The sequence below is a fragment of the Somniosus microcephalus genome, unplaced genomic scaffold (genome assembly GCF_052327205.1).
Source record: "Somniosus microcephalus isolate GS21.2 unplaced genomic scaffold, FLI_Smic_1.0 unresolved_chr1, whole genome shotgun sequence".
NCBI classification, from domain to species: Eukaryota; Metazoa; Chordata; class Chondrichthyes; order Squaliformes; family Somniosidae; genus Somniosus; species Somniosus microcephalus.
This window is the reverse complement of record NW_028225179.1, coordinates 124215106-124238500: the sequence shown is the minus strand read 5'-3', so window position 1 is coordinate 124238500 and position 23395 is coordinate 124215106. Positions and strand designations below refer to the sequence as shown.

The 23395-nt window shown below is 56.1% G+C and overlaps 2 protein-coding genes across 3 annotated transcripts in view; both read left to right on the top strand.

The window, feature by feature from the left end:
* The window catches only part of LOC147095800 (vesicle-trafficking protein SEC22b-like), a 523236-nt gene that overhangs the window by 153858 nt on the left and 345983 nt on the right, over positions 1 to 23395 (top strand). The gene's annotated exons all lie outside the window — the stretch shown is intronic.
* LOC147095801 (pre-B-cell leukemia transcription factor 2-like) overlaps positions 1 to 23395 on the top strand; it is a 54826-nt gene that overhangs the window by 14757 nt on the left and 16674 nt on the right. Inside the window, exons 2-3 of the mRNA XM_085974172.1 lie at positions 3996 to 4146; positions 13035 to 13191. Coding sequence (XP_085830298.1) covers positions 3996 to 4146; positions 13035 to 13191 — 308 coding nt within the window. The remainder of the gene's footprint in view (positions 1 to 3995; positions 4147 to 13034; positions 13192 to 23395) is intronic.

Genomic DNA, 23395 nt, shown 5'->3' with positions numbered 1-23395 from the left:
GAGAGAGAGGAGTGGGGGGGGAGAGAGAGAGAGGAGTGGGGGGGGAGAGAGAGAGGAGTGGGGGGAGAGAGAGAGGAGTGGGGGGGAGAGAGAGGGGAGTTGGGGGGGGGGAGAGAGAGGAGTGGGGGGGGAGAGAGAGAGAGGAGTGGGGGGGGAGAGAGAGAGGAGAGTGGGGGGAGAGAGGAGAGTGGGGAGAGAGAGAGAGAGGAGTGGGGGGGGAGAGAGAGAGGAGTGGGGGGGGGAGAGAGAGAGGAGTGGGGGGGAGAGAGAGAGGAGTGGGGGGGAGAGAGATGTGGGGGGGGAGAGAGAGGAGTGGGGGGGAGAGAGAGAGGAGTGGGGGGGGGAGAGAGAGGAGTGGGGGGGAGAGAGAGAGAGGAGTGGGGGGAGAGAGAGAGAGGAGTGGGGGGGAGAGAGAGGAGTGGGGGGAGAGAGAGAGGAGTGGGGGGGAGAGAGAGAGGAGTGGGGGGGAGAGAGAGGAGTGGGGGGGAGAGAGAGAGTGGGGGGGGGAGAGAGAGAGAGGAGTGGGGGGGGGAGAGAGAGGAGTGGGGGGGAGAGAGAGGAGTGGGGGGGAGAGAGAGAGGAGTGGGGGGAGAGAGAGAGAGGAGTGGGGGGGAGAGAGAGAGAGGAGTGGGGGGGAGAGAGAGAGAGGAGTGGGGGGGAGAGAGAGAGAGGAGTGGGGGGGAGAGAGAGAGAGGAGTGGGGGGGGAGAGAGAGAGGGGAGTTGGGGGGGGAGAGAGGGGAGTTGGGGGGGGAGAGAGGGGAGTTGGGGGGGAGAGAGAGGAGTGGGGGGAGAGAGAGAGAGAGAGGAGTGGGGGGAGAGAGAGAGAGAGGAGTGGGGGAGAGAGAGAGAGAGGAGTGGGGGGAGAGAGAGAGAGAGAGGAGTGGGGGGAGAGAGAGAGAGAGGAGTGGGGGGAGAGAGAGAGAGAGGAGTGGGGGGAGAGAGAGAGAGGAGTGGGGGGAGAGAGGAGAGTGGGGGGAGAGAGAGAGAGGAGTGGGGGGGAGAGAGAGAGAGGAGTGGGGGGGAGAGAGAGAGGGGAATTGGGGGGGGGGAGAGAGAGGAGAGTGGGGGGAGAGAGAGGAGAGTGGGGGGAGAGAGAGAGAGAGAGAGAGGAGTGGGGGGGGAGAGAGAGGAGGGGGGGAGAGAGAGAGGAGTGGGGAGAGAGAGAGAGGAGTGTGGGGGATGGGGAGAGAGGTGGGGGGGGAGAGAAAGAGGAGTGGGGGGGATGGGGAGAGAGGAGTGGGGGGGAGAGAGAAAGAGGAGTGGGGGGGGAGAGAGGAGCGGGGGGGGAGAGAGGAGTGGGGGGGAGAGAGAGAGAGAGGAGTGGGGGGGGAGAGAGAGAGGAGTGGGGGGGGAGAGAGAGAGGGGGTGTGAGAGAGAGGGGGGTGAGAGAGAGGGGGGAGAGAGAGATGGGGGGGAGAGAGGGGAGTGAGGGAAGCGGAGAGGTGGGAGGGAGGGGGAGAGAGATGGAGGGGAGTGGGGGGAAGAGAGGGGAGTGGGAGTGATGGAGGGAGAGGGGAATGGAAGAGAGGAGTGGGGGAGGGAGTATGAGGGGAGAGAGGGAGTGGAGTGGGGGGGAGAGGGGGTATGGAGGAGTGGGAGAAAGGGGGGAGTGGAGAAAGGAGGGGAGTGGGAGAGGGAGGAGTGAGAGGAGGGAGTGAGGGGAGTGGGATTGAGAGAGTGAGTGTGGGGGAGAGAGAGGGAGAGAGGAGTGGGGAGGGGAGAGAGAGGGAGTGGCAGTGGGAGGAAGAGAGAGAAGTGCAGTTGTCGATGGAATAACCGAGGGAACTGAAATATAACTTTGTTGCGAATTCTTGTGATGCCTCGGTGTCCACTCCCTGATCAACGGGTGTGGGTGACCCAGTGGCGAGCCTGGCACAGCCCAGGTTCACACCCTGATCTCTGCTGTGTTGGCTGGTCTCAATCCGGACAGCAGTAGGGCCGCTGCGGTCCATCTCGGTGCCCCCGGCTTCAGAAGGTGAAAGAAACTCGTCCGGGGACTCGGGTGCCCAGTGGCTTCCCGGCAGGTCCTGGTGGCAGTGGGCAGATGGGCAAGGGCAGCATTGCACTCCGTCTGCGATGCAACCCGTGGCCGAAGAGCTGGCCGGCAGGTCTTGCATGTGCACGACGGGTGAATCGGTACAGGGCAGCCTGCGCCTATGCGACCATAACTCAGCGAGCAGAAGGCGGGAGAAAACTCGCAGGGGTCGGGCTGGGTGGAATATATTGAATGGAAAGGGACACCACGCCCAGAGCTCGAGCGGGGGGACCGTTCAGACGGCGACCCAGTCTTCGGTTCCGTTATTAAATGTTGCGGTGTGGCATGCGTGATGACCATCCGCGCCCGACACGGACGGTCCGTGTTTCGGGGTTCTGCCCGCACGTGAGGACTAACCTGTAACCTGCTTAAAAGAAAAGCAGGAAATGGTTGGATAGGAACAGGAGGAGGCCATTCAACCCTCCAGCCTGCTCCACCATTCCATTAGATTGTGGCTGATCTGCACCCCAATTCCATTTACCCACCTTTGCTCCAGATCCCTCGATACCCTTATCCAACAAAAATCAATCTCGGTCTTGAAAGCTCCAATTGACCCACAGCCTTTTTGGGAGAGAGTTCCAGATTTCCACTGACCTCAATGTGAGAAAAGTACTTCCTGATTTCACTCCTGAACCGCCCAACTCAAGATTATGCCCCTTTGTTCTTGATTCAGCCACCAGAGGAAATAGTTCCACTGTAGCTTATCCAATTGATTCCTTTTCACATTTTAAACACCTGGATCCTGATCTCCTCGACCTTCTAAACCCGCATAAACAGGGTTCCGGTGAAGTTTCAGTGACCGTAGGGCAGCTACTTGAAGCCGTTGGTTATCTTTTGCTTGGTTGGCATGTATGGTGCTGGCTGGCTGTTGTGAGCAGCGTCTTTCACTAGACTACACTATACTATTGCGCTTTATGCCTTCAAAGAGAATTGAGGCCCAGAAAGCCTATTTGACGAATGAAGTTGTCAACTCCAGGAGTTTTCATCACATGACCGTCAGCCTCCAATTGCCCCCTCTCCACCCCCCCCAATACAGTCCCACCATTGGTTGCCCGACATGTCCATCCTCGTGGCCACCCCACCCCCTTGCCAATTGGAAAGCCAACAGACTCCTCCTTACCCGATTGGTTGATTCTTGTTCGTCAACCAGCTCCCATCTCCAATATTTTCATAACTAACAAATGAAAGCCTTCAATGAAAATCAAAGAAACACCCCATTTAATTTTTTTCTTCAATGCCTCTTTTGATTTTTCTTCCTGGGTGTTGGTGGCAGCAGCATTCTGGAGATGAATCTTTAATTCCTGGAGGCTTGGCAAACCCGACTGACTGACGATCTCCAGTAAAATATAAGGCCTTATTTGTAGGCCCCCGGCCTGCAGGCTGCAATGTGCTGATCTGCGTGACAGGCTGCGTGACAGCCTAAGAGTGAACGAGTCCAGTGTTTGCAATCTAGGCTGGGGTCTCTTTTCTCTTGGGGGGCGTGTGGTGAGGGGTGACCTCATTGAGGTCCTTATAATTATGAAAGGTTTTGATGGAGTGGATACAGAGAGAATGTTTCCACTTGTGGGGAAGAGCATAACTAGAGGCCATCAATATAAGATAGTCACCAAGAAATCCAGTAGAAAATTCAGAAGAAACTTCTTTACCCAGAGAGTGGTGAGAATGTGGAACTCGCTACCACAGGGAGTGGTTGAAGCAAATAGTATCGATGCATTTAAGGGGAGGCTGGATAAGCATATGAGGGAGAAGGCAATAGAGGGTTACGCTGATAGAGTTAGATGAAGAAAGATGGGAGGAGGCTCGAGTGGAGCATAAATGCCGACATCGACTGGTTGGGCCGAATGGCCTGTTTCTGTGCCGTCAGTCCTATGTAATCCCATGAGTTCTCCGTGCTGCTTGTTCTATTTATTTAGCTCCGTACATATATATAAATATAACCTCAAAACTTTACTTCTGCAGAAGAAAAAGGCGTAACTTCAGCAAACAGGCCACAGAGATTTTGAACGAATACTTTTACTCTCACCTCAGTAACCCTTACCCCAGTGAGGAGGCCAAAGAAGAGCTGGCAAAGAAGTGTGGCATCACTGTATCGCAGGTCAGTGTATCCCAGGTTAGGCCCATTTAACCTTCTCACAGGTACTCTTATTGTTTTGTGTGCTTTCTGTTTGCAATGATTGTGCTTTTTGTTGTGTTGCTCTTGTGATTTAAGTGTTCACTGAACGTGTTCGAATGTCATAATTACTACATGGCTTGTACTCCCTAGAAGATTAAGGGCTGATCTGTTTTAAGTGTTTATGATGATCAAAGGATTTGATAGGATAGATGGAGAGCAACTATTTCCTCTGGTGGGAAAGTCCAGAACAAGGAGGGGGCATAGCCTTAAAATTAGAGTGAGGCTATTCAGGGGTGATGTCAGGAAGCACTTCTTCACACAATGACCCGTAATTTCCGATCGGAGGCTTCCTGCGTGCGGAGGCCTCCTATCGAAAAAAAATCTACGAACTTACCTGAGGGCTCCTGAGGTCCGGACACAGTCGAAATGTGCAGGGCCCACGTATCCCAGGGGCGCAGGCGGTTCGCAAGTGTCCCTGGGATCGTGTGGGCCAGGCGAGCCAATGGGAGAAGGGAATCTCCCTTCATACTTTTGACAGATAGACCTGTCAAATATATGAATGGAGATCACCCTAAAAACACAGTAAAACATTAAAAAAAAATTTAAATCATGTTTTTAAAATGAGTTAAAATTACAATAAATTAAATATTTTTTACAGGGCTAAAAATTAACACCTTTTTAAAAAGTATTTTAAAATTATAAATGAGTGGAAATTTTTCTTTAACTTTTTCAACTCTCATGCTGGTAAAAGCAGGCCCTATGCCTGCTTTTACCAGACGTAAGATTTCTAAGGGTTTTCAGCATTCTTGACAGATTGGAAATGCCAGTTTTCAGCGCATGCGCTTCGCACGCCTGAAACCGGCATACACACCCGTAGGCATCGGAAAATACGGCCCATTGTGTAGTGGAAATCTGGAATCCTTTTCTTTTGGGGAGGGGGGGTTGGAGAAAAGATGCTGAGTATGCTCCACTCGAGCCTCCTCCCGTCTTTCCTCATCTAATTCCATCAGCATAACCCTCTATTCCCGTCTCCCTCATATGCTTGTCCAACCTCTCCTTAATTGCACATTCTCACCACTCTCTGGGTAAAGACGGGTCAATTGGAAAATTTCAAAACGGAGATTGATAGATTTATGTTGGGGAAGGGTATTAAGAGATACGGAACCAAGGCGGGTAGATGGGGTTCAGATACAGATCAGCCATGATGTAATTGAATGGCGGAACAGCGCCGAGGAGTTGAATGCCCTACTCCTGTTCCTATCTTCCTCTGCTTTTTTTGGTTGCCCAAAACACGTCATTTTGGCCACGTGTGGCTCGGCGGGTCGTACTCTCGCCTCGTGAGTCAGAAGGTCGTGGGTTCAAGCCCCTCTCCAAAGACTTGAGCGCATAGTCCAGGCTGACCCTCCAGTTCAGCATTGAGAGAATGCTGCACTGTCAGAGGTGCCGTCTTTTGGATGAGACGACTGCCCTCTAATGTAAAAGATCCCATGGCGCTATTTTGCAGGAGAGTTCTCCCCAGTGTCCTGGCCAATAATTAATCGATGATCTGGTTGCTGTGTGTGGGACCTTGCTGAGCGCTAATTAGCTGCTGCGTTTCCTACATTTCAACAGAGACTACACTTCAAAAGTACTTAATTGGCTGTAAAGCACTTTTGGATGTCCTGAGGTCATGAAAGGCACTGAGTAAATGCAAGTCTTTTTTCTTAATTGCTATGAAGCTTTATTGGCGGTACAGCAGGGTTGTCCAAACTATGGCCTGGTGACCACATGTGGCCCATGATTCTGGCAATCTGACCATGAAGCCCAGGTGTCTCCATGCTACACAGCTGGGTCAAAATACTGGAGATCCCAAGCTACCACCATCGGTATAAGGACTGCAGAGATCTAAGGAGAAGGCCCAGCCCAACTAGGGGTGTCAAGAATGGGCAATGAATACCGGCCTTGCCAGCATCACCCTTGTGCTAAGAACAAAAATTGTGTTGGCATTTCTTTCTCGCTCGTTTGTCCTGATTGAATTCCGTCGGCCTTGGGGGTTTTGGACAGGCCTGCTGTTGGTAGTTATTGCTGTATTATGTATTGCAAATGTAATGTCCCCCTATTCAAGAAAGGAGGGAGACTGAAAGCAGGAAACTACATAGGCCAGTTAGCCTAACATCTGTCATTGGGAAACGCTGGAATCCATTATTAAGGAAGTAATAGCAGGACATTTAGAAAATCATAGTACAATCAAGCAGAGTCAACACGGTTTTATGAAAGGGAAATCATGTTTGACAAATTTACTAGAGTTCTTTGAGGATGTAACGAGCAAGGTGGATAAAGGGGAACCAGTAGATGTAGTGTATTTGTATTTCCAGAAGGCACTCGACAAGGTGCCGCATAAAATGTTACTGCACAAGATAAGAGCTCATGGTGTTGGGGGTAATATATTAGCTTGGATAGAGGATTGGCTAATTACCAGAAAACAGAGAGTCGGGATAAATGGGTCATTTTCAGGTTGGCAAACTGTAACTAGTGGGGTGCCACAGGGATCGGTGCTGGGGCCTCAACTATTTACAATCGATATTAATGACTTGGATGAAGGGACTGAGTGTACTGTTGCCAAATTTGCTGACGATACTAAGATAGGTGGGAAAGCAAGTTGTGAGGAGTACACAGAGTCTGCAAAGGGATATAGGTAGGTTAAGTGAATTGGCAAAAATTTGGCAGATGGAGTATAATGTGGGAAAATGTGGGGTTATCCACTTTGGTAGGAAGAGTTAAAAAAAACAATATTATTTAAATGGAGAGACTACAGAATGCTGCAGTACAGAGGGATCTGGGGGTCCTTGTACATGAAACACAAAAAGTTAGCATGCAGGTACAGCAAGTAATTAGGAAGGCAAATGGAGTGTTGGCCTTTATTGCAAGGGGGGATGGAATATAAAAGTAGGGAAGTCTTGCTACAACTGTACAGGGTGTTGGTGAGACCACACCTGGAGTACTGCGTACAGTTTGGGTCACCTTATTTAAGGGAGGATATACTTGCATTGGAGGCAGTTCAAAGAAGGTTCACTAGGTTGATTCCGGAGATGAGGGGGTTGTCTTATGAAGAAAGGTTGAGCAGGTTGGGCCTAAACTCATTAGAGTTTAGAAGAATGAGAGGGGATCTTATTGAAACATAAGATACTGAGGGGGATTGACAGGATGGATGCTGAGAGGATGTTTCCCCCTCGTGGGGGAATCTAGAACTGGGGGCATAGTTTCAGAATAAGGGGTCGCCCATTTAAGACGGAGATGAGGAGGAATTTCTTCTCTCAGAGGGTCGTGAATCTTTGGAATTCTCTACCCCAGAGAGCTGTGGAGGCGGAGTCAGTGAATATATTTAAGGTGGAGATAGACAGATTTTTGAAAAACAGGGGAATCAAGGGTTATGGGGAGCAGGCAGGGAAGTGGAGTTGAGGCCAAGATCAGATCAGCCATGATCTTATTGAATGGCGGAGCAGGCTCGAGGGGCCGAATGGCCTACTCCTGCTCCTATTTCTTATGTTCTTATTACCTCTGGAGCACCGCCCGACTCCATCCCTGTCTCAGCTCCTCTGCTGCTGAAACCCTCATCCATGGCTTTGTTACCTCTAGACTTGACTATTCCCATGCTCTCCTGGCCGGCCTCCCATCTTTCACCCTCCGTAAACTTGAGCTCATCCAAAACTCTGCTGCCCGTGTCCTAACTCGCACCAAGTCCTGTTCACCCATCAGCCCTGTGGTCTCTGACCTACAATGGCTCCCGTTCCGGCAACGACAAATTCTCATCCTTGTTTTCAAATCCCTCCATGGCCTATCTCTGTAACCCCCTCCAGCCCAACAACCCTTCGAGATCTCAGTGCTCCTCCAATTCTGGCCTCTTGTGCATCCCCAATTTTAATGGCTCCACCACTGGCGGCCGTGCCTTCCGCTGCCAATGCCCTACGCTCCTGAATTCCCTCCTTAAACCGCTCCGCCTCTCTACCTCTCCTTTAAGACGTTTCTTAAAAGCTTCCTTTTTGAACAAGCTTTCGGTCACCTGTCCTAACATCTCCTTATGTGGCTCGGTGTCAAATTTTGTTTGATAACGCTCCTGTGAAGCGCCTTGGGACGTTTTACTACGTTAAAGGCGCTACATAAATGCAAGCTGTTGTTGTTGACCAGGTAGCCATTTTGGACTGCGGGCCTCAAGCTGTTGGGCTGTCCCAGAATGGAGTTGGTATCTCGGCACGGTTCCTGTATTGTTCATCTTTCCTCTTTGGTCCCGCCTGTCTGACCCGTGCTGCGACTCGGTTCCCTGGCAGTCGTGGCCATCTTGTGCCTCACTAAGGTGGCCACTCTTCCATACTGGGCCCAGACCGCAAGTGGGACATTCTGGGCAACCTTCACACAAGAGCCGTCTACCGGTGACTCATTGAATTGCGAGTCGCGATGGGCACTGGAGGGCTGATTGCAATGCCCTACCATTGCTGTTCCGAGGGTAAGATACGGGCTTTCCTGGGCTGGTACAATGCAGAGCACTGACTTACTCAACCGTGTCAAAGGGCCCAGCAAGGAAACGCAATTATTATAAAACTGAATAATAGCTCCCAAGTTTAGACAAACCTGAAGGATTATCCCTCCTGTCTCCGGCATGGTGTGCCACTTTAAAGGAGATGGGTATAACTGATGAGAACGTTGAGGAGAGACCTCGGAGTAGGATCATTACTCCATATTTTTAGAACTAGTATTCAGGGACAGCACGGGTTAGATACAGAGTAAAGCTCCCTCTACACTGTCCCATCAAACACTCCCAGGTCAGGTACAGCACGGGTTAGATACAGAGTAAAGTTCCCTCTACACTGTCCCATCAAACACTCCCAGGACAGGTACAGCACGGGTTAGATACAGAGTAAAGTTCCCTCTACACTGTCCCATCAAACACTCCCAGGTCAGGTACAGCACGGGTTAGATACAGAGTAAAGCTCCCTCTACACTGTCCCATCAAACACTCCCAGGGCAGGTACAGCACGGGTTAGATACAGAGTAAAGTTCCCTCTACACTGTCCCATCAAACACTCCCAGGACAGGTACAGCACGGGTTAGATACAGAGTAAAGTTCCCTCTACACTGTCCCGTCAAACACTCCCAGGACAGGTACAGCACGGGTTAGATACAGAGTAAAGCTCATTTAAACATTATTGAGCTCTTTTATTATTCCTGAGACTGGCCCCTGGGATGTGTAGGAGTTCGAACTGGGTTTCTAGAATTACTTTCCATTCCACTTGTAGCGAATGGAACATTTCTAAGCCGGAACAGAGGAGTGGACTGACCTTTTGCCCTGGGATCTATACCTGGAGCGAGAGATTTGGTGTCACGCTAGTGCTGAAGTTTTCATTATTGAAGTGCACTGGGATCCTGTCCAAGAAGTTGCATCAAATGGAAGGATTTGAAAGTGAAATAACTTTAGAGGATTAGGTAGTGTCGGAGTTTGTGAGATTCGGTGGATAAGTGCGAGAGAGGGTAACATAATACCTCAGAGGTTTTGTAATGAAATTGCAAAAATTCCTTTTGGGTTTGCTAATCTTCAACTGCCATGAGATGTGACACAATCGGAGTGAGGCTTTTAAATCAAGTGTAACGCAGCACTTGTTAACTCCCTCTCCGCCCTTCCTCCCCTGAAGGTGCTGTCCTGTTCTGGGGTACAGTCCCTCTCCGCCCTTCCTCCCCTGAAGGTGCTGTCCTGTTCTGGGGTACAGTCCCTCTCCGCCCTTCCTCCCCCTGAAGGTGCTGTCCTGTTCTGGGGTACAGTCCCTCTCCTCCCTTCCTCCCCTGAAGGTGCTGTACTGGTCTGGGGTACAGTCCCTCTCCGCCCTTCCTCCCTTGAAGGTGCTGTCCTGTTCTGGGGTACAGTCCCTCTCCGCCCTTCCTCCACTGAAGGTGCTGTCCTGGTCTGGGGTACAGTCCCTCTCCGCCCTTCCTCCCCTGAAGGTGCTGTCCTGTTCTGGGGTACAGTCGCTCTCCGCCCTTCCTCCCCTGAAGGTGCTGTCCTGTTCTGGGACACAGTCCCTCACCCTCACTGTCTCCCCCTGAAGGTGCTGATCTGTTGTGGGGTACAGTCCCTCACACTCTCTCCCCCTGAAGGTGCTGTCCTGTTCTGGGTTACAGTCCCTCACCCTCACTGTCTCCGCCTGAAGGTGCTGTCCTGTTCTGGGGTACAGTCCCTCACCCTCACTGTCTCCCCCTGAAGGTGCTGATCTGTTCTGGGGTACAGTCCCTCACCCTCACTGTCTCCCCCTGAAGATGCTGATCTGTTCTGGGGTACAGTCTCTCACTCTCTCCCCCTGAAGGTGCTGATCTGTTCTGGGATACAGTCCCTCACACTCTCTCCCCCTGAAGGTGCTGATCTGTTCTGGGATACAGTCCCTCACTCTCTCTCCCCCTGAAGGTGCTGTCCTGTTCTGGGGTACAGTCCCTCTCCGCCCTTCCTCCCCTGAAGGTGCTGATCTGTTGTGGGGTACAGTCCCTCACTCTCTCTCCCCCTGAAGGTGCTGTCCTGTTCTGGGGTACAGTCCCTCACCCTCACTGTCTCCCCTTGAAGGTGCTGATCTGTTCTGGGGTACAGTCCCTCACCCTCACTGTCTCCCCTTGAAGGTGCTGATCTGTTCTGGGGTACAGTCCCTCACCCTCACTGTCTCCCCCTGAAGGTGCTGATCTGTTCTGGGGTACAGTCCCTCACCCTCACTGTCTCCCCTGAATGTGCTGATCTGTTCTGGGGTACAGTCCCTCACCCTCACTGTCTCCCCCTGAAGGTGCTGATCTGTTCTGGGGTACAGTCCCTCACCCTCACTGTCTCCCCTGAATGTGCTGATCTGTTCTGGGGTACAGTCCCTCACCCTCACTGTCTCCCCCTGAAGGTGCTGGTCTGTTCTGGGGTACAGTCCCTCACCCTCACTGTCTCCCCTGAAGGTGCTGATCTGTTCTGGGGTACAGTCCCTCACCCTCACTGTCTCCCCCTGAAGGTGCTGATCTGTTCTGGGGTACAGTCCCTCACCCTCACTGTCTCCCCTGAATGTGCTGATCTGTTCTGGGGTACAGTCCCTCACCCTCACTGTCTCCCCCTGAAGGTGCTGATCTGTTCTGGGGTACAGTCCCTCACCCTCACTGTCTCCCCCTGAAGGTGCTGGTCTGTTCTGGGGTACAGTCCCTCACACACTCTCCTCCCCCTGAAGGTGCTGGTCTGTTCTGGGGTACAGTCCCTCACACTCTCCCCTCCCCCTGAAGGTGCTGATCTGTTCTGGGGTACAGTCCCTCAATCTCTCCTCTCCCTCTGAAGGTGCTGATCTGTTCTGGATACAGTCCCTCACTCTCCTCCCCCTGACGGTGCTGATCTGTTCTGGGGTTCAGTCCCTCACTCTCTCCTCTCCCCCTGAAGATGCTGATCTGTTCTGGGGTACAGTCCCTCACACTCTCTCCTCCCCCTGAAGATGCTGATCTGTTCTGGGGTACAGTCTCTCACACTCCTCCCCCTGAAGATGCTGATCTGTTCTGGGGTACAGTCCCTCACTCTCTCTCCCCCTGAAGGAGCTGATCTGTTCTGGGGTACAGTCCCTCACTCTCTCTCCCCCTGAAGGTGCTGATCTGTTCTGGGGTACAGTCCCTCACTCTCTCTGCTCCCCCTGAAGGTGCTGATCTGTTCTGGGGTACAGTCCCTCACTCTCTCCCCTCCCCCTGAAGGTGCTGATCTGTTCTGGGGTACAGTCCCTCACACTCTCCCCTCCCCCTGAAGGTGCTGGTCTGTTCTGGGGTACAGTCCCTCACTCTCTCCCCTCCCCCTGAAGGTGCTGATCTGTTCTGGGGTACAGTCCTTCACTCTCTCCCCTCCCCCTGAAGGTGCTGGTCTGTTCTGGGGTACAGTCCCTCACTCTCTCCCCTCCCCCTGAAGGTGCTGATCTGTTCTGGGGTACAGTCCCTCACTCTCTCCCCTCCCCCTGAAGGTGCTGATCTGTTCTGGGGTACAGTCCTTCACTCTCTCCCCTCCCCCTGAAGGTGCTGGTCTGTTCTGGGGTACAGTCCCTCACACTCTCCCCTCCCCCTGAAGGTGCTGATCTGTTCTGGGGTACAGTCCTTCACACTCTCTCCTCCCCCTGAAGATGCTGATCTGTTCCGGGGTTCAGTCCCTCACTCTCCCCTCTCCCCCTGAAGGTGCTGATCTGTTCTGGGGTACAGTCCCTCACTCTCCCCCTGAAGGTGCTGATCTGTTCTGGGGTACAGTCCCTCACACTCCCCCTGAAGGTGCTGATCTGTTCTGGGGTACAGTCCCTCACTGCCACCTCCTCCCTGAAGGGAGTTCTTCATGTGCACACCTTCATAGTCTGAGTAAGCGGACTATTCATTGGCCATGTGGTGATGGAACCGTGGGAGGTTGAGCTTGTTGTTCTTGGCCTCATCTCCAGTAACTGCATGCATGCAGATCAGCCATGATCTGATTGAATGGGGCGGAACACACTCGAGGGGCTGACTGGCCTGCTCCTGGGGGCGTGGTGCGGGGTGGGGCGGAAGAAATCCGCAGACTTCAAGCAGCCTGCCGGAGTCGTCCTCCCCAAGTATGGGGCGTGGGAGAATGTGGTGGTGGTGCCACAGACGCGCCACGATTTGTGTCGTCCTTGCTCCTCCTCCCTCACTCCGCCAGCTCCTTGTTGGCTCTGTTGTACGGACCGGGCTTGTGCTCCCTCGAGTGTGTCGTGCGTAGAGTTGGCAACGCTCCCACGAGGTGAGCCGGCCCGTTGACGCCTCCCCCTTTACCCTCGCTTGCGCCGGGTTGTAATGCTGGAAGCGAGTTGCCGAGCCTGGACCTCGGCGGCTTTTCCCGAAGACGTTGCCTGATCTTCTCTGTCTCCCTCTAGGTGTCCAACTGGTTTGGAAACAAGCGAATTCGGTATAAGAAGAACATTGGTAAGTTCCAGGAAGAAGCTAACATTTACGCTGTTAAGACCGCCGTGAATGCGACAGCAGCCTCTCAGAACAGCCAAGCAAATTCGCCCACCACTCCCACCTCAGCAGGTAGGCAGATAACCTAGCAACAGTATCCTCTGCACTGATTGGCTCTGTTGCTCTTTCAACACGACAACCAAAGGGGGAAAAAAACCTGATTCGGTTGGAACAAAAAGATTTTCCTCCCGGACAACGTTAACCATTCTGCCAATCTTAATTTACACTTTTTTTTTCCCTTTTCGTTTTATTTTTTTAAAATTTTTATTCCTTCCTGTGATTGCAGTTTTTCTGGTGTCTTGTCTCTTGGTAACCTGTCCTGTGGAGATTGCGAGTTCTTGGGGTGACTTTTTTGTTTTAATTCTCATTTGCTTCATTCGCTGTGTTTACACATCTGCGTGTTTTTTTTTACTGTGGTGCTGTTCGATTTCCCCGCTCTCTTCCCACTCTCCCACGAATTGCCCCAAAATTCCCCAATGGCTCATTGGATACCGGCACCGACTGATGTAATATTGGGCAATGCAGTATAGGAAGGCCCCGGCTTGGATTTCGAACCTGTGCTGAGTTCACTAGACCCCACATTCAAACGCGGCTCCCACTGGGCTAGGGAGTGCGGGGGGAGGGAAATTGCAGCGTTGCCAACAGATTTTGGCAACTGTTGAGCTAATGGCACTATTGGGACAGACGGCAAAGGGGGGAAAAATTATTTTCTGCTCTCTTGCGCTCTCACAGCCCTTTGCTCAAGTGCTCTTTCCCCACTTGCTCGCTCGCTCTCGCGCTCTCTCCACTTGCTCGCTCGCTCTCCTGCTCTCCCCACTTGCTCGCTCTCCCTGCTCTCTCCACTTTCTCGCTCGCTCTCGCGCTCTCCTCTCGCGCGCTCTCCACTTGCTCGCTCGCTCTCGCGCTCTCCCCACTTGCTCTCGCGCTCTCTCCACTTGCTCGCTCGCTCTCCTGCTCTCTCCACTTGCTCGCTCGCTCTCGCGCTCTCTCCACTTGCTCGCTCTCGCGCTCTCCCCACTTGCTCGCTCGCTCTCCTGCTCTCCCCACTTGCTCGCTCGCTCTCGCGCTCTCCCCACTTGCTCGCTCGCTCTCGCGCTCTCCCCACTTGCTCGCTCGCTCTCGCGCTCTCCCCACTTGCTCGCTCGCTCTCGCGCTCTCCCCACTTGCTCGCTCGCTCTCGCGCTCTCCCCACTTGCTCGCTCGCTCTCGCGCTCTCCCCACTTGCTCGCTCGCTCTCGCGCTCTCTCCACTTGCTCGCTCGCTCTCCTGCTCTCTCCACTTGCTCGCTCGCTCTCCTGCTCTCTCCACTTGCTCGCTCGCTCTCACGCTCTCCCCACTTGCTCGCTCGCTCTCCTGCTCTCTCCACTTGCTCGCTCTCTCCACTTTCTCGCCCGCTCTCGCGCTCTCCACTCGCCCGCTCTCCTGCTCTCTCCACTTGCTCGCTCTGCCTGCTCTCCCCACTTGCTCGCTCGCTCGCTCTCCTCTCTCCACTTGCTCGCTCTCTCCACTTTCTCGCCCGCTCTCGCGCTCTCCACTCGCTCGCTCTCCTGCTCTCTCCACTTGCTCGCTCTCCCTACTCTCCCCACTTGCTCGCTCGCTCTCCTGCTCTCTCCACTTGCTCGCTCTCTCCACTTTCTCGCCCGCTCTCGCGCTCTCCACTCGCTCGCTCTCCTGCTCTCTCCACTTGCTCGCTCTCCCTGCTCTCCCCACTTGCTCGCTCGCTCTCCTGCTCTCTCCACTTGCTCGCTCTCTCCACTTTCTCGCCCGCTCTCGCGCTCTCCACTCGCTCGCTCTCCTGCTCTCTCCACTTGCTCGCACTCCCTGCTCTCCCCACTTGCTCGCTCGCTCTCCTGCTCTCTCCACTTGCTCGCTCTCTCCACTTTCTCGCCCGCTCTCGCGCTCTCCACTCGCTCGCTCTCCTGCTCTCTCCACTTGCTCGCTCTCCCTGCTCTCTCCACTTGCTCGCTCGCTCTCGCGCTCTCCACTCGCTCGCTCTCGCGCTCTCCACTCGCTCTCTCCGCTTTCTCGCCCGCTCTCGCGCCCTCTCCGCTTGCTCGCCCGCTCTCGCGCTCTCCACTTTCACGCTCGCCCCACTTGCGCGCTCTCCACTTTCTCGCTCGCCCTCACGCGCTCCCCACTTGCTCGCTCGCTCTCGCGCTCTCTCCACTTTCTCGCTCTAGCGCTCTCCCCGGTTGCTCGCTCTCGCGCTCTCCCCACTTGCTCGCTCTCGCGCGCTCTCCACTCGCTCGCTCTAGCGCTCTCCCCGCTTGCTCGCTCTAGCGCTCTCTCCACTTTCTCGCTCGCTCTCGCGCTCTCCCCACTTGCTCGCTCTCACGCGCTCTCCACTTGCTCGCTCGCTCTCTCCCCACTTGCTCGCTCGCTCTCTCCCCGCTTGCTCGCTCGCTCTCCCCGCTTGCTCGCTCGCTCTCGCGCTCTCCCCACTTGCTCGCTCTCGCGCGCTCTCCACTTTCTCGCTCGCTCTCGCGCGCTCTCCACTTTCTCGCTCGCTCTCGCGCGCTCTCCACTTTCTCGCTCGCTCTCGCGCGCTCTCCACTTTCTCGCTCGCTCTCGCGCGCTCTCCACTTTCTCGCGCGCTCTCCACTTTCTCGCGCGCTCTCCACTTTCTCGCGCGCTCTCCACTTTCTCGCGCGCTCTCCACTTTCTCGCGCGCTCTCCACTTTCTCGCGCGCTCTCCACTGGCTCGCTCTCGCGCTCTCCGCTTGCTCGCTCGCTCTCGCGCTCTCTCCACTTGCTCGCTCTCTCCACTTTCTCGCTCGCTCTCGCGCTCTCTCTACTTTCTCGCTCGCTCTCGCGCTCTCCACTTTCTCGCTCGCTCTCGCGCTCTCTCCACTTTCTCGCTCGCTCTCGCGCTCTCTCCACTTGCTCGCTCTCGCGCTCTCTCCACTTTCGCTCGCTCTCGCGCTCTCTCCACTTTCTCGCTCGCTCTCGCGCTCTCCACTTTCTCGCGCTCTCTCCACTTTCTCGCTCGCTCTCGCGCTCTCTCCACTTTCTCGCTCGCTCTCGCGCTCTCTCCACTTTCTCGCTCGCTCTCGCGCTCTCTCCACTTTCTCGCTCGCTCTCGCGCTCTCCACTTTCTCGCTCGCCCTCGCGCTCTCTCCACTTTCTCGCTCGCCCTCGCGCTCTCTCCACTTTCTCGCTCGCCCTCGCGCGCTCTCCACTTTCTCGCTCGCCCTCGCGCGCTCTCCACTTTCTCGCTCGCCCTCGCGCGCTCTCCACTTTCTCGCTCGCCCTCGCGCGCTCTCCACTTTCTCGCTCGCCCTCGCGCGCTCTCCACTTTCTCGCGCGCTCTCCACTTTCTCGCTCGCTCTCGCGCTCTCTCCACTTGCTCGCTCTCGCGCTCTCTCCACTTTCTCGCTCGCTCTCGCGCTCTCTCCACTTTCTCGCTCGCTCTCGCGCTCTCTCCACTTTCTCGCTCGCTCTCGCGCTCTCTCCACTTTCTCGCTCGCTCTCGCGCTCTCTCCACTTTCTCGCTCGCTCTCGCGCTCTCTCCACTTTCTCGCTCGCTCTCGCGCTCTCTCCACTTTCTCGCTCGCTCTCGCGCTCTCTCCACTTTCTCGCTCGCTCTCGCGCTCTCTCCACTTTCTCGCTCGCTCTCGCGCTCTCTCCACTTTCTCGCTCGCTCTCGCGCTCTCTCCACTTTCTCGCTCGCTCTCGCGCTCTCCACTTTCTCGCTCGCTCTCGCGCTCTCTCCACTTGCTCGCTCTCACGCTCTCTCCACTTGCTCGCTCTCGCGCTCTCTCCACTTTCTCGCTCGCTCTCGCGCTCTCTCCACTTTCTCGCTCGCTCTCGCGCTCTCTCCACTTTCTCGCTCGCTCTCGCGCTCTCTCCACTTTCTCGCTCGCTCTCGCGCTCTCTCCACTTTCTCGCTCGCTCTCGCGCTCTCTCCACTTTCTCGCTCGCTCTCGCGCTCTCTCCACTTGCTCGCTCTCGCGCTCTCTCCACTTTCTCCACTTGCTCGCTCTCGCGCTCTCCACTTTCTCGCTCGCTCTCGCGCTCTCTCCACTTTCTCGCTCGCTCTCGCGCTCTCTCCACTTGCTCGCTCTCGCGCTTTCTCCACTTGCTCGCCCTCGCGCTCTCTCCACTTTCTCGCCCGCCCTCGCGCTCTCTCCACTTTCTCGCCCGCCCTCGCGCTCTCTCCACTTTCTCGCTCGCCCTCGCGCGCTCTCCACTTTCTCGCTCGCCCTCGCGCGCTTTCCACTTTCTCGCTCGCCCTCGCGCGCTCTCCACTTTCTCGCTCGCCCTCGCGCGCTCTCCACTTTCTCGCTCGCCCTCGCGCGCTCTCCACTTTCTCGCTCGCCCTCGCGCGCGCTCTCCACTTTCTCGCTCGCCCTCGCGCGCGCTCTCCACTTTCTCGCTCGCCCTCGCGCGCGCTCTCCACTTTCTCGCTCGCCCTCGCGCGCGCTCTCCACTTTCTCGCTCGCCCTCGCGCGCGCTCTCCACTTTCTCGCTCGCCCTCGCGCGCGCTCTCCACTTTCTCGCTCGCCCTCGCGCGCGCTCTCCACTTTCTCGCTCGCCCTCGCGCGCGCTCTCCACTTTCTCGCTCGCCCTCGCGCGCGCTCTCCACTTTCTCGCTCGCCCTCGCGCGCGCTCTCCACTTTCTCGCTCGCCCTCGCGCGCGCTCTCCACTTTCTCGCTCGCCCTCGCGCGCGCTCTCCACTTTCTCGCTCGCCCTCGCGCGCGCTCTCCACTTTCTCGCTCGCCCTCGCTCTCCACTTTCTCGCGCGCGCTCTCCACTTTCTCGCGCGCGCTCTCCACTTTCTCGCGCGCGCTCTCCACTTTCTCGCGCGCGCTCTCCACTTTCTCGCTCGCCCTCGCGCGCGCTCTCCACTTTCTCGCTCGCCCTCGCGCGCGCTCTCCACTTTCTCGCTCGCCCTCGCGCGCTCTCTCCACTTTCTCGCTCGCCCTCGCGCGCTCTCTCCACTTTCTCGCTCGCCCTCGCGCTCTCTCCACTTTCTCGCTCGCCCTCGCGCTCGCTCCACTTTCTCGCTCGCCCTCGCGCTCTCTCCACTTTCTCGCTCGCCCTCTCCACTTTCTCGCTCGCCCTCGCGCGCTCTCCACTTTCTCGCTCGCCCTCGCGCGCGCTGTCCACTTTCTCGCTCGCCCTCGCGCGCTCTCCACTTTCTCGCTCGCCCTCGCGCGCTCTCCACTTTCTCGCGCGCTCTCCACTTTCTCGCGCGCTCTCCACTTTCTCGCGCGCGCTCTCCACTTTCTCGCGCGCGCTCTCCACTTTCTCGCGCGCGCTCTCCACTTTCTCGCGCGCGCTCTCCACTTTCTCGCTCGCCCTCGCGCGCGCTCTCCACTTTCTCGCTCGCCCTCGCGCGCGCTCTCCACTTTCTCGCTCGCCCTCGCGCGCGCTCTCCACTTTCTCGCTCGCCCTCGCGCGCGCTCTCCACTTTCTCGCTCGCCCTCGCGCGCGCTCTCCACTTTCTCGCTCGCCCTCGCGCGCGCTCTCCACTTTCTCGCTCGCCCTCGCGCGCTCTCTCCACTTTCTCGCTCGCCCTCGCGCGCTCTCCACTTTCTCTCTCGCCCTCGCGCTCTCTCCACTTTCTCGCTCGCTCTCCACTTTCTCGCTCGCCCTCGCGCGCTCTCCACTTTCTCGCTCGCCCTCGCGCGCTCTCCACTTTCTCGCTCGCCCTCGCGCGCTCTCCACTTTCTCGCTCGCCCTCCGCGCGCTCTCCACTTTCTCGCTCGCCCTCGCGCGCTCTCCACTTTCTCGCTCGCCCTCGCGCGATCTCCACTTTCTCGCTCGCCCTCGCGCGCTCTCTCCACTTTCTCGCTCGCCCTCGCTCTCCACTTTCTCGCTCGCCCTCGCGCGCGCTCTCCACTTTCTCGCTCGCCCTCGCGCGCGCTCTCCACTTTCTCGCTCGCTCCTCGCCCTCGCGCGCGCTCTCCACTTTCTCGCTCGCCCTCGCGCGCGCTCTCCACTTTCTCGCTCGCCCTCGCGCGCGCTCTCCACTTTCTCGCTCGCCCTCGCGCGCGCTCTCCACTTTCTCGCTCGCCCTCTCCACTTTCTCGCTCGCCCTCGCGCGCGCTCTCCACTTTCTCGCTCGCCCTCGCGCGCGCTCTCCACTTTCTCGCTCGCCCTCGCGCGCGCTCTCCACTTTCTCGCTCGCCCTCGCGCGCGCTCTCCACTTTCTCGCTCGGCCTGGCGCGCGCTCTCCACTTTCTCGCTTGCCCTCGCGCGCGTTCTCCACTTTCTCGCTCGCCCTCGCGCGCGCTCTCCACTTTCTCGCTCGCACCTCGCGCGCTCTCCACTTTCTCGCTCGCCCTCGCGCGCTCTCCACTTTCTCGCTCGCCCTCGCGCGATCTCCACTTTCTCGCTCGCCCTCGCGCGCTCTCTCCACTTTCTCGCTCGCCCTCGCTCTCCACTTTCTCGCTCGCCCTCGCGCGCGCTCTCCACTTTCTCGCTCGCGCTCTCCACTTTCTCGCTCGCCCCTCGCGCGCGCTCTCCACTTTCTCGCTCGCCCTCGCGCGCGCTCTCCACTTTCTCGCTCGCCCTCGCGCGCGCTCTCCACTTTCTCGCTCGCCCTCTCCACTTTCTCGCTCGCCCTCAGCGCGCGCTCTCCACTTTCTCGCTCGCCCTCCACTTTCTCGCTCGCCCTCGCGCGCGCTCTCCACTTTCTCGCTCGCCCTTGCGCGCGCTCTCCACTTTCTCGCTTGCCCTCGCGCGCGTTCTCCACTTTCTCGCTCGCCCTCGCGCGCGCTCTCCACTTTCTCGCTCGCCCTCGCGCGCGCTCTCCAGTTTCTCGCTCGCCCTCGCGCGCGCGCTCTCCACTTTCTCGCTCGCCCTCGCGCGCGCTCTCCACTTCCTCGCTCGCCCTCGCGCGCGCGCTCCACTTTCTCGCTCGCCCTCGCGCTCTTGCTCGCCCGCGCGCCCTCTCCCCGCCCCTCCTCTCCCCGACCCCCCGCTCGCCCTCTCCCTCCCCTCACCCCGCGCCCCCTCTCCCCCCGCCCCCCCTCCCTCCCCCCACCCCCCCTCTCCCCCGCCCCCCCGCGCCCCCTCTCCCTGCCCGCTCGCCCTCCCCGCCCGTGTCTCCCTCTCCCCGCGCGTGCCCTCGCGTTCCCTCCCCCGCTCGCTCCCTTGCTAAGGGCGCAAGTGAACAAAAATCCCGACTGTTGATTTCTGAACCTGAATACCATCCGGTGACCCCCTCCACTGCTGGCAAGTGCTGGACAGTGACCGCTATTCAACCACGGCAGAGCACGGCTTCCCCGAGCACGCAATGGAGAACCAACGTGAGTGGGAATCCGGGCTGATTTGTTCATTATTGGTTTTAAATTCTCCCCAGCCCAGGGGCCCCGAGGCCAGTTGTGACATTTATTTGCTGCCTCGGCTGGAAGCAGCTGCCCTGGTCCGGTGTGGCTCAGTCCCACTCCCAGCAGTGCCTGTACCCCACTGAACCAAGAATTGCATCATTCCAATTCATTTTTATTTTTTCTTGTGGATAGCTTTTGTTTAAAACTCCAAGCAGCGATTTTATAATGGAGGGAAGGAGCTTGACCCGGCGGTCTCGCTGTGTATGGAAGAGCTGAATTATAACACGGTTCTGGGGTGCATCTCCGCAGCATCCGAAACACTCTGGATATTGGTTAAGGCTTTTACCTGGGTGACGGAGGATTCAAGCGTATACAAACTACCTTTTGCTTTTACAAAAACCACCCCGCAAACAGGGGTGGACGGGGTGAACTTGGAAGTAACGACAAAGTTTATCTCGACCGAAAGTTAATTCAGCTCCTCCCTCCACCCCGCCGCCCCCCCTGCCGGGGCCAAGCTTGCTTCTCCTGGCCACCCCACCCCCCTTCATGAGAGGAATAGCGGTGTTTCCTTTTATCAGAGGAGTTCACGACAGGTGAAGCGTGCAAGGCAGAAGTTCACTTCTTAATGTCCTTTTATTTCCGATTCCTTGCGACGATTTATTTGGGCATCGGGTTCATTCATGAATCGAGCACCAAAAGAAAAAGGTGCCGACTGCGCAGTTAGGATTGCCAACCTTGGTTGCCTGGAGGTTTGACCTCCTGCCTTCACCTGCCCCACACGCCCGCCATTGGTTTCTCAACACGTCCATCCTCGCGGAGTACCGCATTCCCCGTGGTCAATTTGAAAGCCAATTGGATGGTTCTTGACCGTCGATCAAAACAACCCTCCCCCCCCCCCCCCCCCCCCCCACCAAACTTCAATATTCTTATAACTAACAAAACCGTTCAGAGAAAATGGGGGGAAAAAACTTTATAAAAAATACCCCTGTGATTTTTCTCCCGGGCGTTTGCTGGTAGTAGTGTCCTGGAGATTAATCTGCGATTCCTGGAGACTCGAGAGCAGTCCTGCAGGGTTGGCAAGCCTCTGTGCAGTCGCAGAAATCGGAGGCTTCTTCAGGCTTTATGGGTTTCTACTTTCGGCAACTGCTTTGGGCCAGGCCCAGATTGAAGCCTAGGCCTACCTCCCTGGCATACCACCAGTGTACCTTTGCTTGACCTTCCGGTGAGCCCTTCTTGAGCGGACTGCTCGGATTCAGGGCAGGGAAGAGGGAGGGAAGGAGGATGGTGTGGGGGAAATCGAGAAAGAGACGAGAGGGAAAATGCATGAAGCAGATAACTCATCTCCGCTTCTACTTTTTTGCCGAGTTTGCAGGAAGGGTTGTTTTTGCTTGCCAAGTTTTCTCTGTTCCAGTCTCTCCTCTAACCCTCCCTGCTTCTCCTCCTATTGTGAAGGTGTCAAAATTGAAGGGTTAATGGGCATGAATCTCTAAAATAGAATGGTGATGGGCCTATGTATTAAGGATATTTTTGCAACTGTTGCTTCTCTCCCCAACCCTCCCACCCTTCCTCTTTCTTTGTCTTTCTATCTCCCCGCCCCCTGCTAGCATGTGCTCACGCTGTCTCTCTCTCTCTCCCCCTCTCCCTCTCTCTCCCTCTCCCCCCCCCCCCCTCCTTTATTCCTATTTCCTGAATTGAACGAATCATTTCGACAACCCCTTCCGCTCACTGACCTTAACTCAGGAGTCTCCACAATATGTCCCTCTCTGGATCCAATACCTCCACGTGTGGTGCTATAACGGCAGTAGTAGACTATTAGTGAGTTTGATCCAGGGACCCTGCTGGGACCTTATCAAGAGGGATCATCACCAGATGGTGCGAAGCTGTGGATCCTTCCCATAAAGAGATTGGAAACTAGATTTCACGCCTGAAACTGTGTTCATGTACAAAAGAGACAAACCAACCAATCCTTGCTGTGGAGTGACTCATTGCAATAATCCTGGGGCTGAATAAAATTGGACTCCCAATCCGAGGTGGAAATGTGAAACTTTGGGGGTAATTTAACCTAACTGGCTGGGCGGGAATTCCATGGGATTGGGTGGAATGCCGGTTTTACACACTGCCCAATATTGACTTCAATGAAGAGTAAAACCAGGGCAGGGGCTAAAACCAAGTCTTGCACCCAATCCTGTCAGTTTCCCCACAGGTGGGTTAGGTTAAAATTGGTTCCCGTTATCTCATTCCCCAAGTCAGTTGATCCCGCTTCCCCCGATGGGCCGAGTTTCCCTTGCTTGTCACTTAGTCGCGATGCTTGGGAAGGGATGGGTGAGTAATGGAAGGGGGTTCTGGGGTCTCCCATCGGCCAAGATCGGGAGTCTTCCTCACCCTTGCCGAAAAAGGGCGAGGCGGTAGAGGAACCTTTGAAAGACGGGGAGACTTTGGCTGTAATAACTTTAGAAAGATAGAACTTGCAGTTATACGGCACCTCTGGACGTCCCAAAGAGCATTTACAGCCAGTGAAGTACTTTTTGAAGCACCGTCACTGTTGTGATGTCGAATGAGGAACTAATTTGACTCGTGTATTCACTTGGCCCAGTAGTAGCCTCATGGGTCATGAAGGTTGATTCAAGATGCAAAATGCTACCAGGATTTAAACAAGTCATCTAACTCATGGTACTGCATTTATTTTTTGTTCGTTTATGGGATCTGGGCTTCGCTGGCAAGGCCAGCATTTATTGCCCATCCCTAGTTGCCCATGAGAAGGTGCTGTTGAACCGCTGCAGTCTGTGTGGTGAAGGAGATCTCACAGTGCTGTTAGGGAGGGAGTTCCAGGATTTTGACCCAGCGACGATGTAGGATCGGCCGATATACTTCTAAAGTCAGGATGGTGTGTGACTTGGCGGGAAACTTGGAGGTGGTGGTGTTCCCATGCGCCTGCTGCCCTTGTCCTTCTAGGTGGAAGAGGTCACGGGTTTGGGAGGTGCTGCTGAAGGAGCCTTGG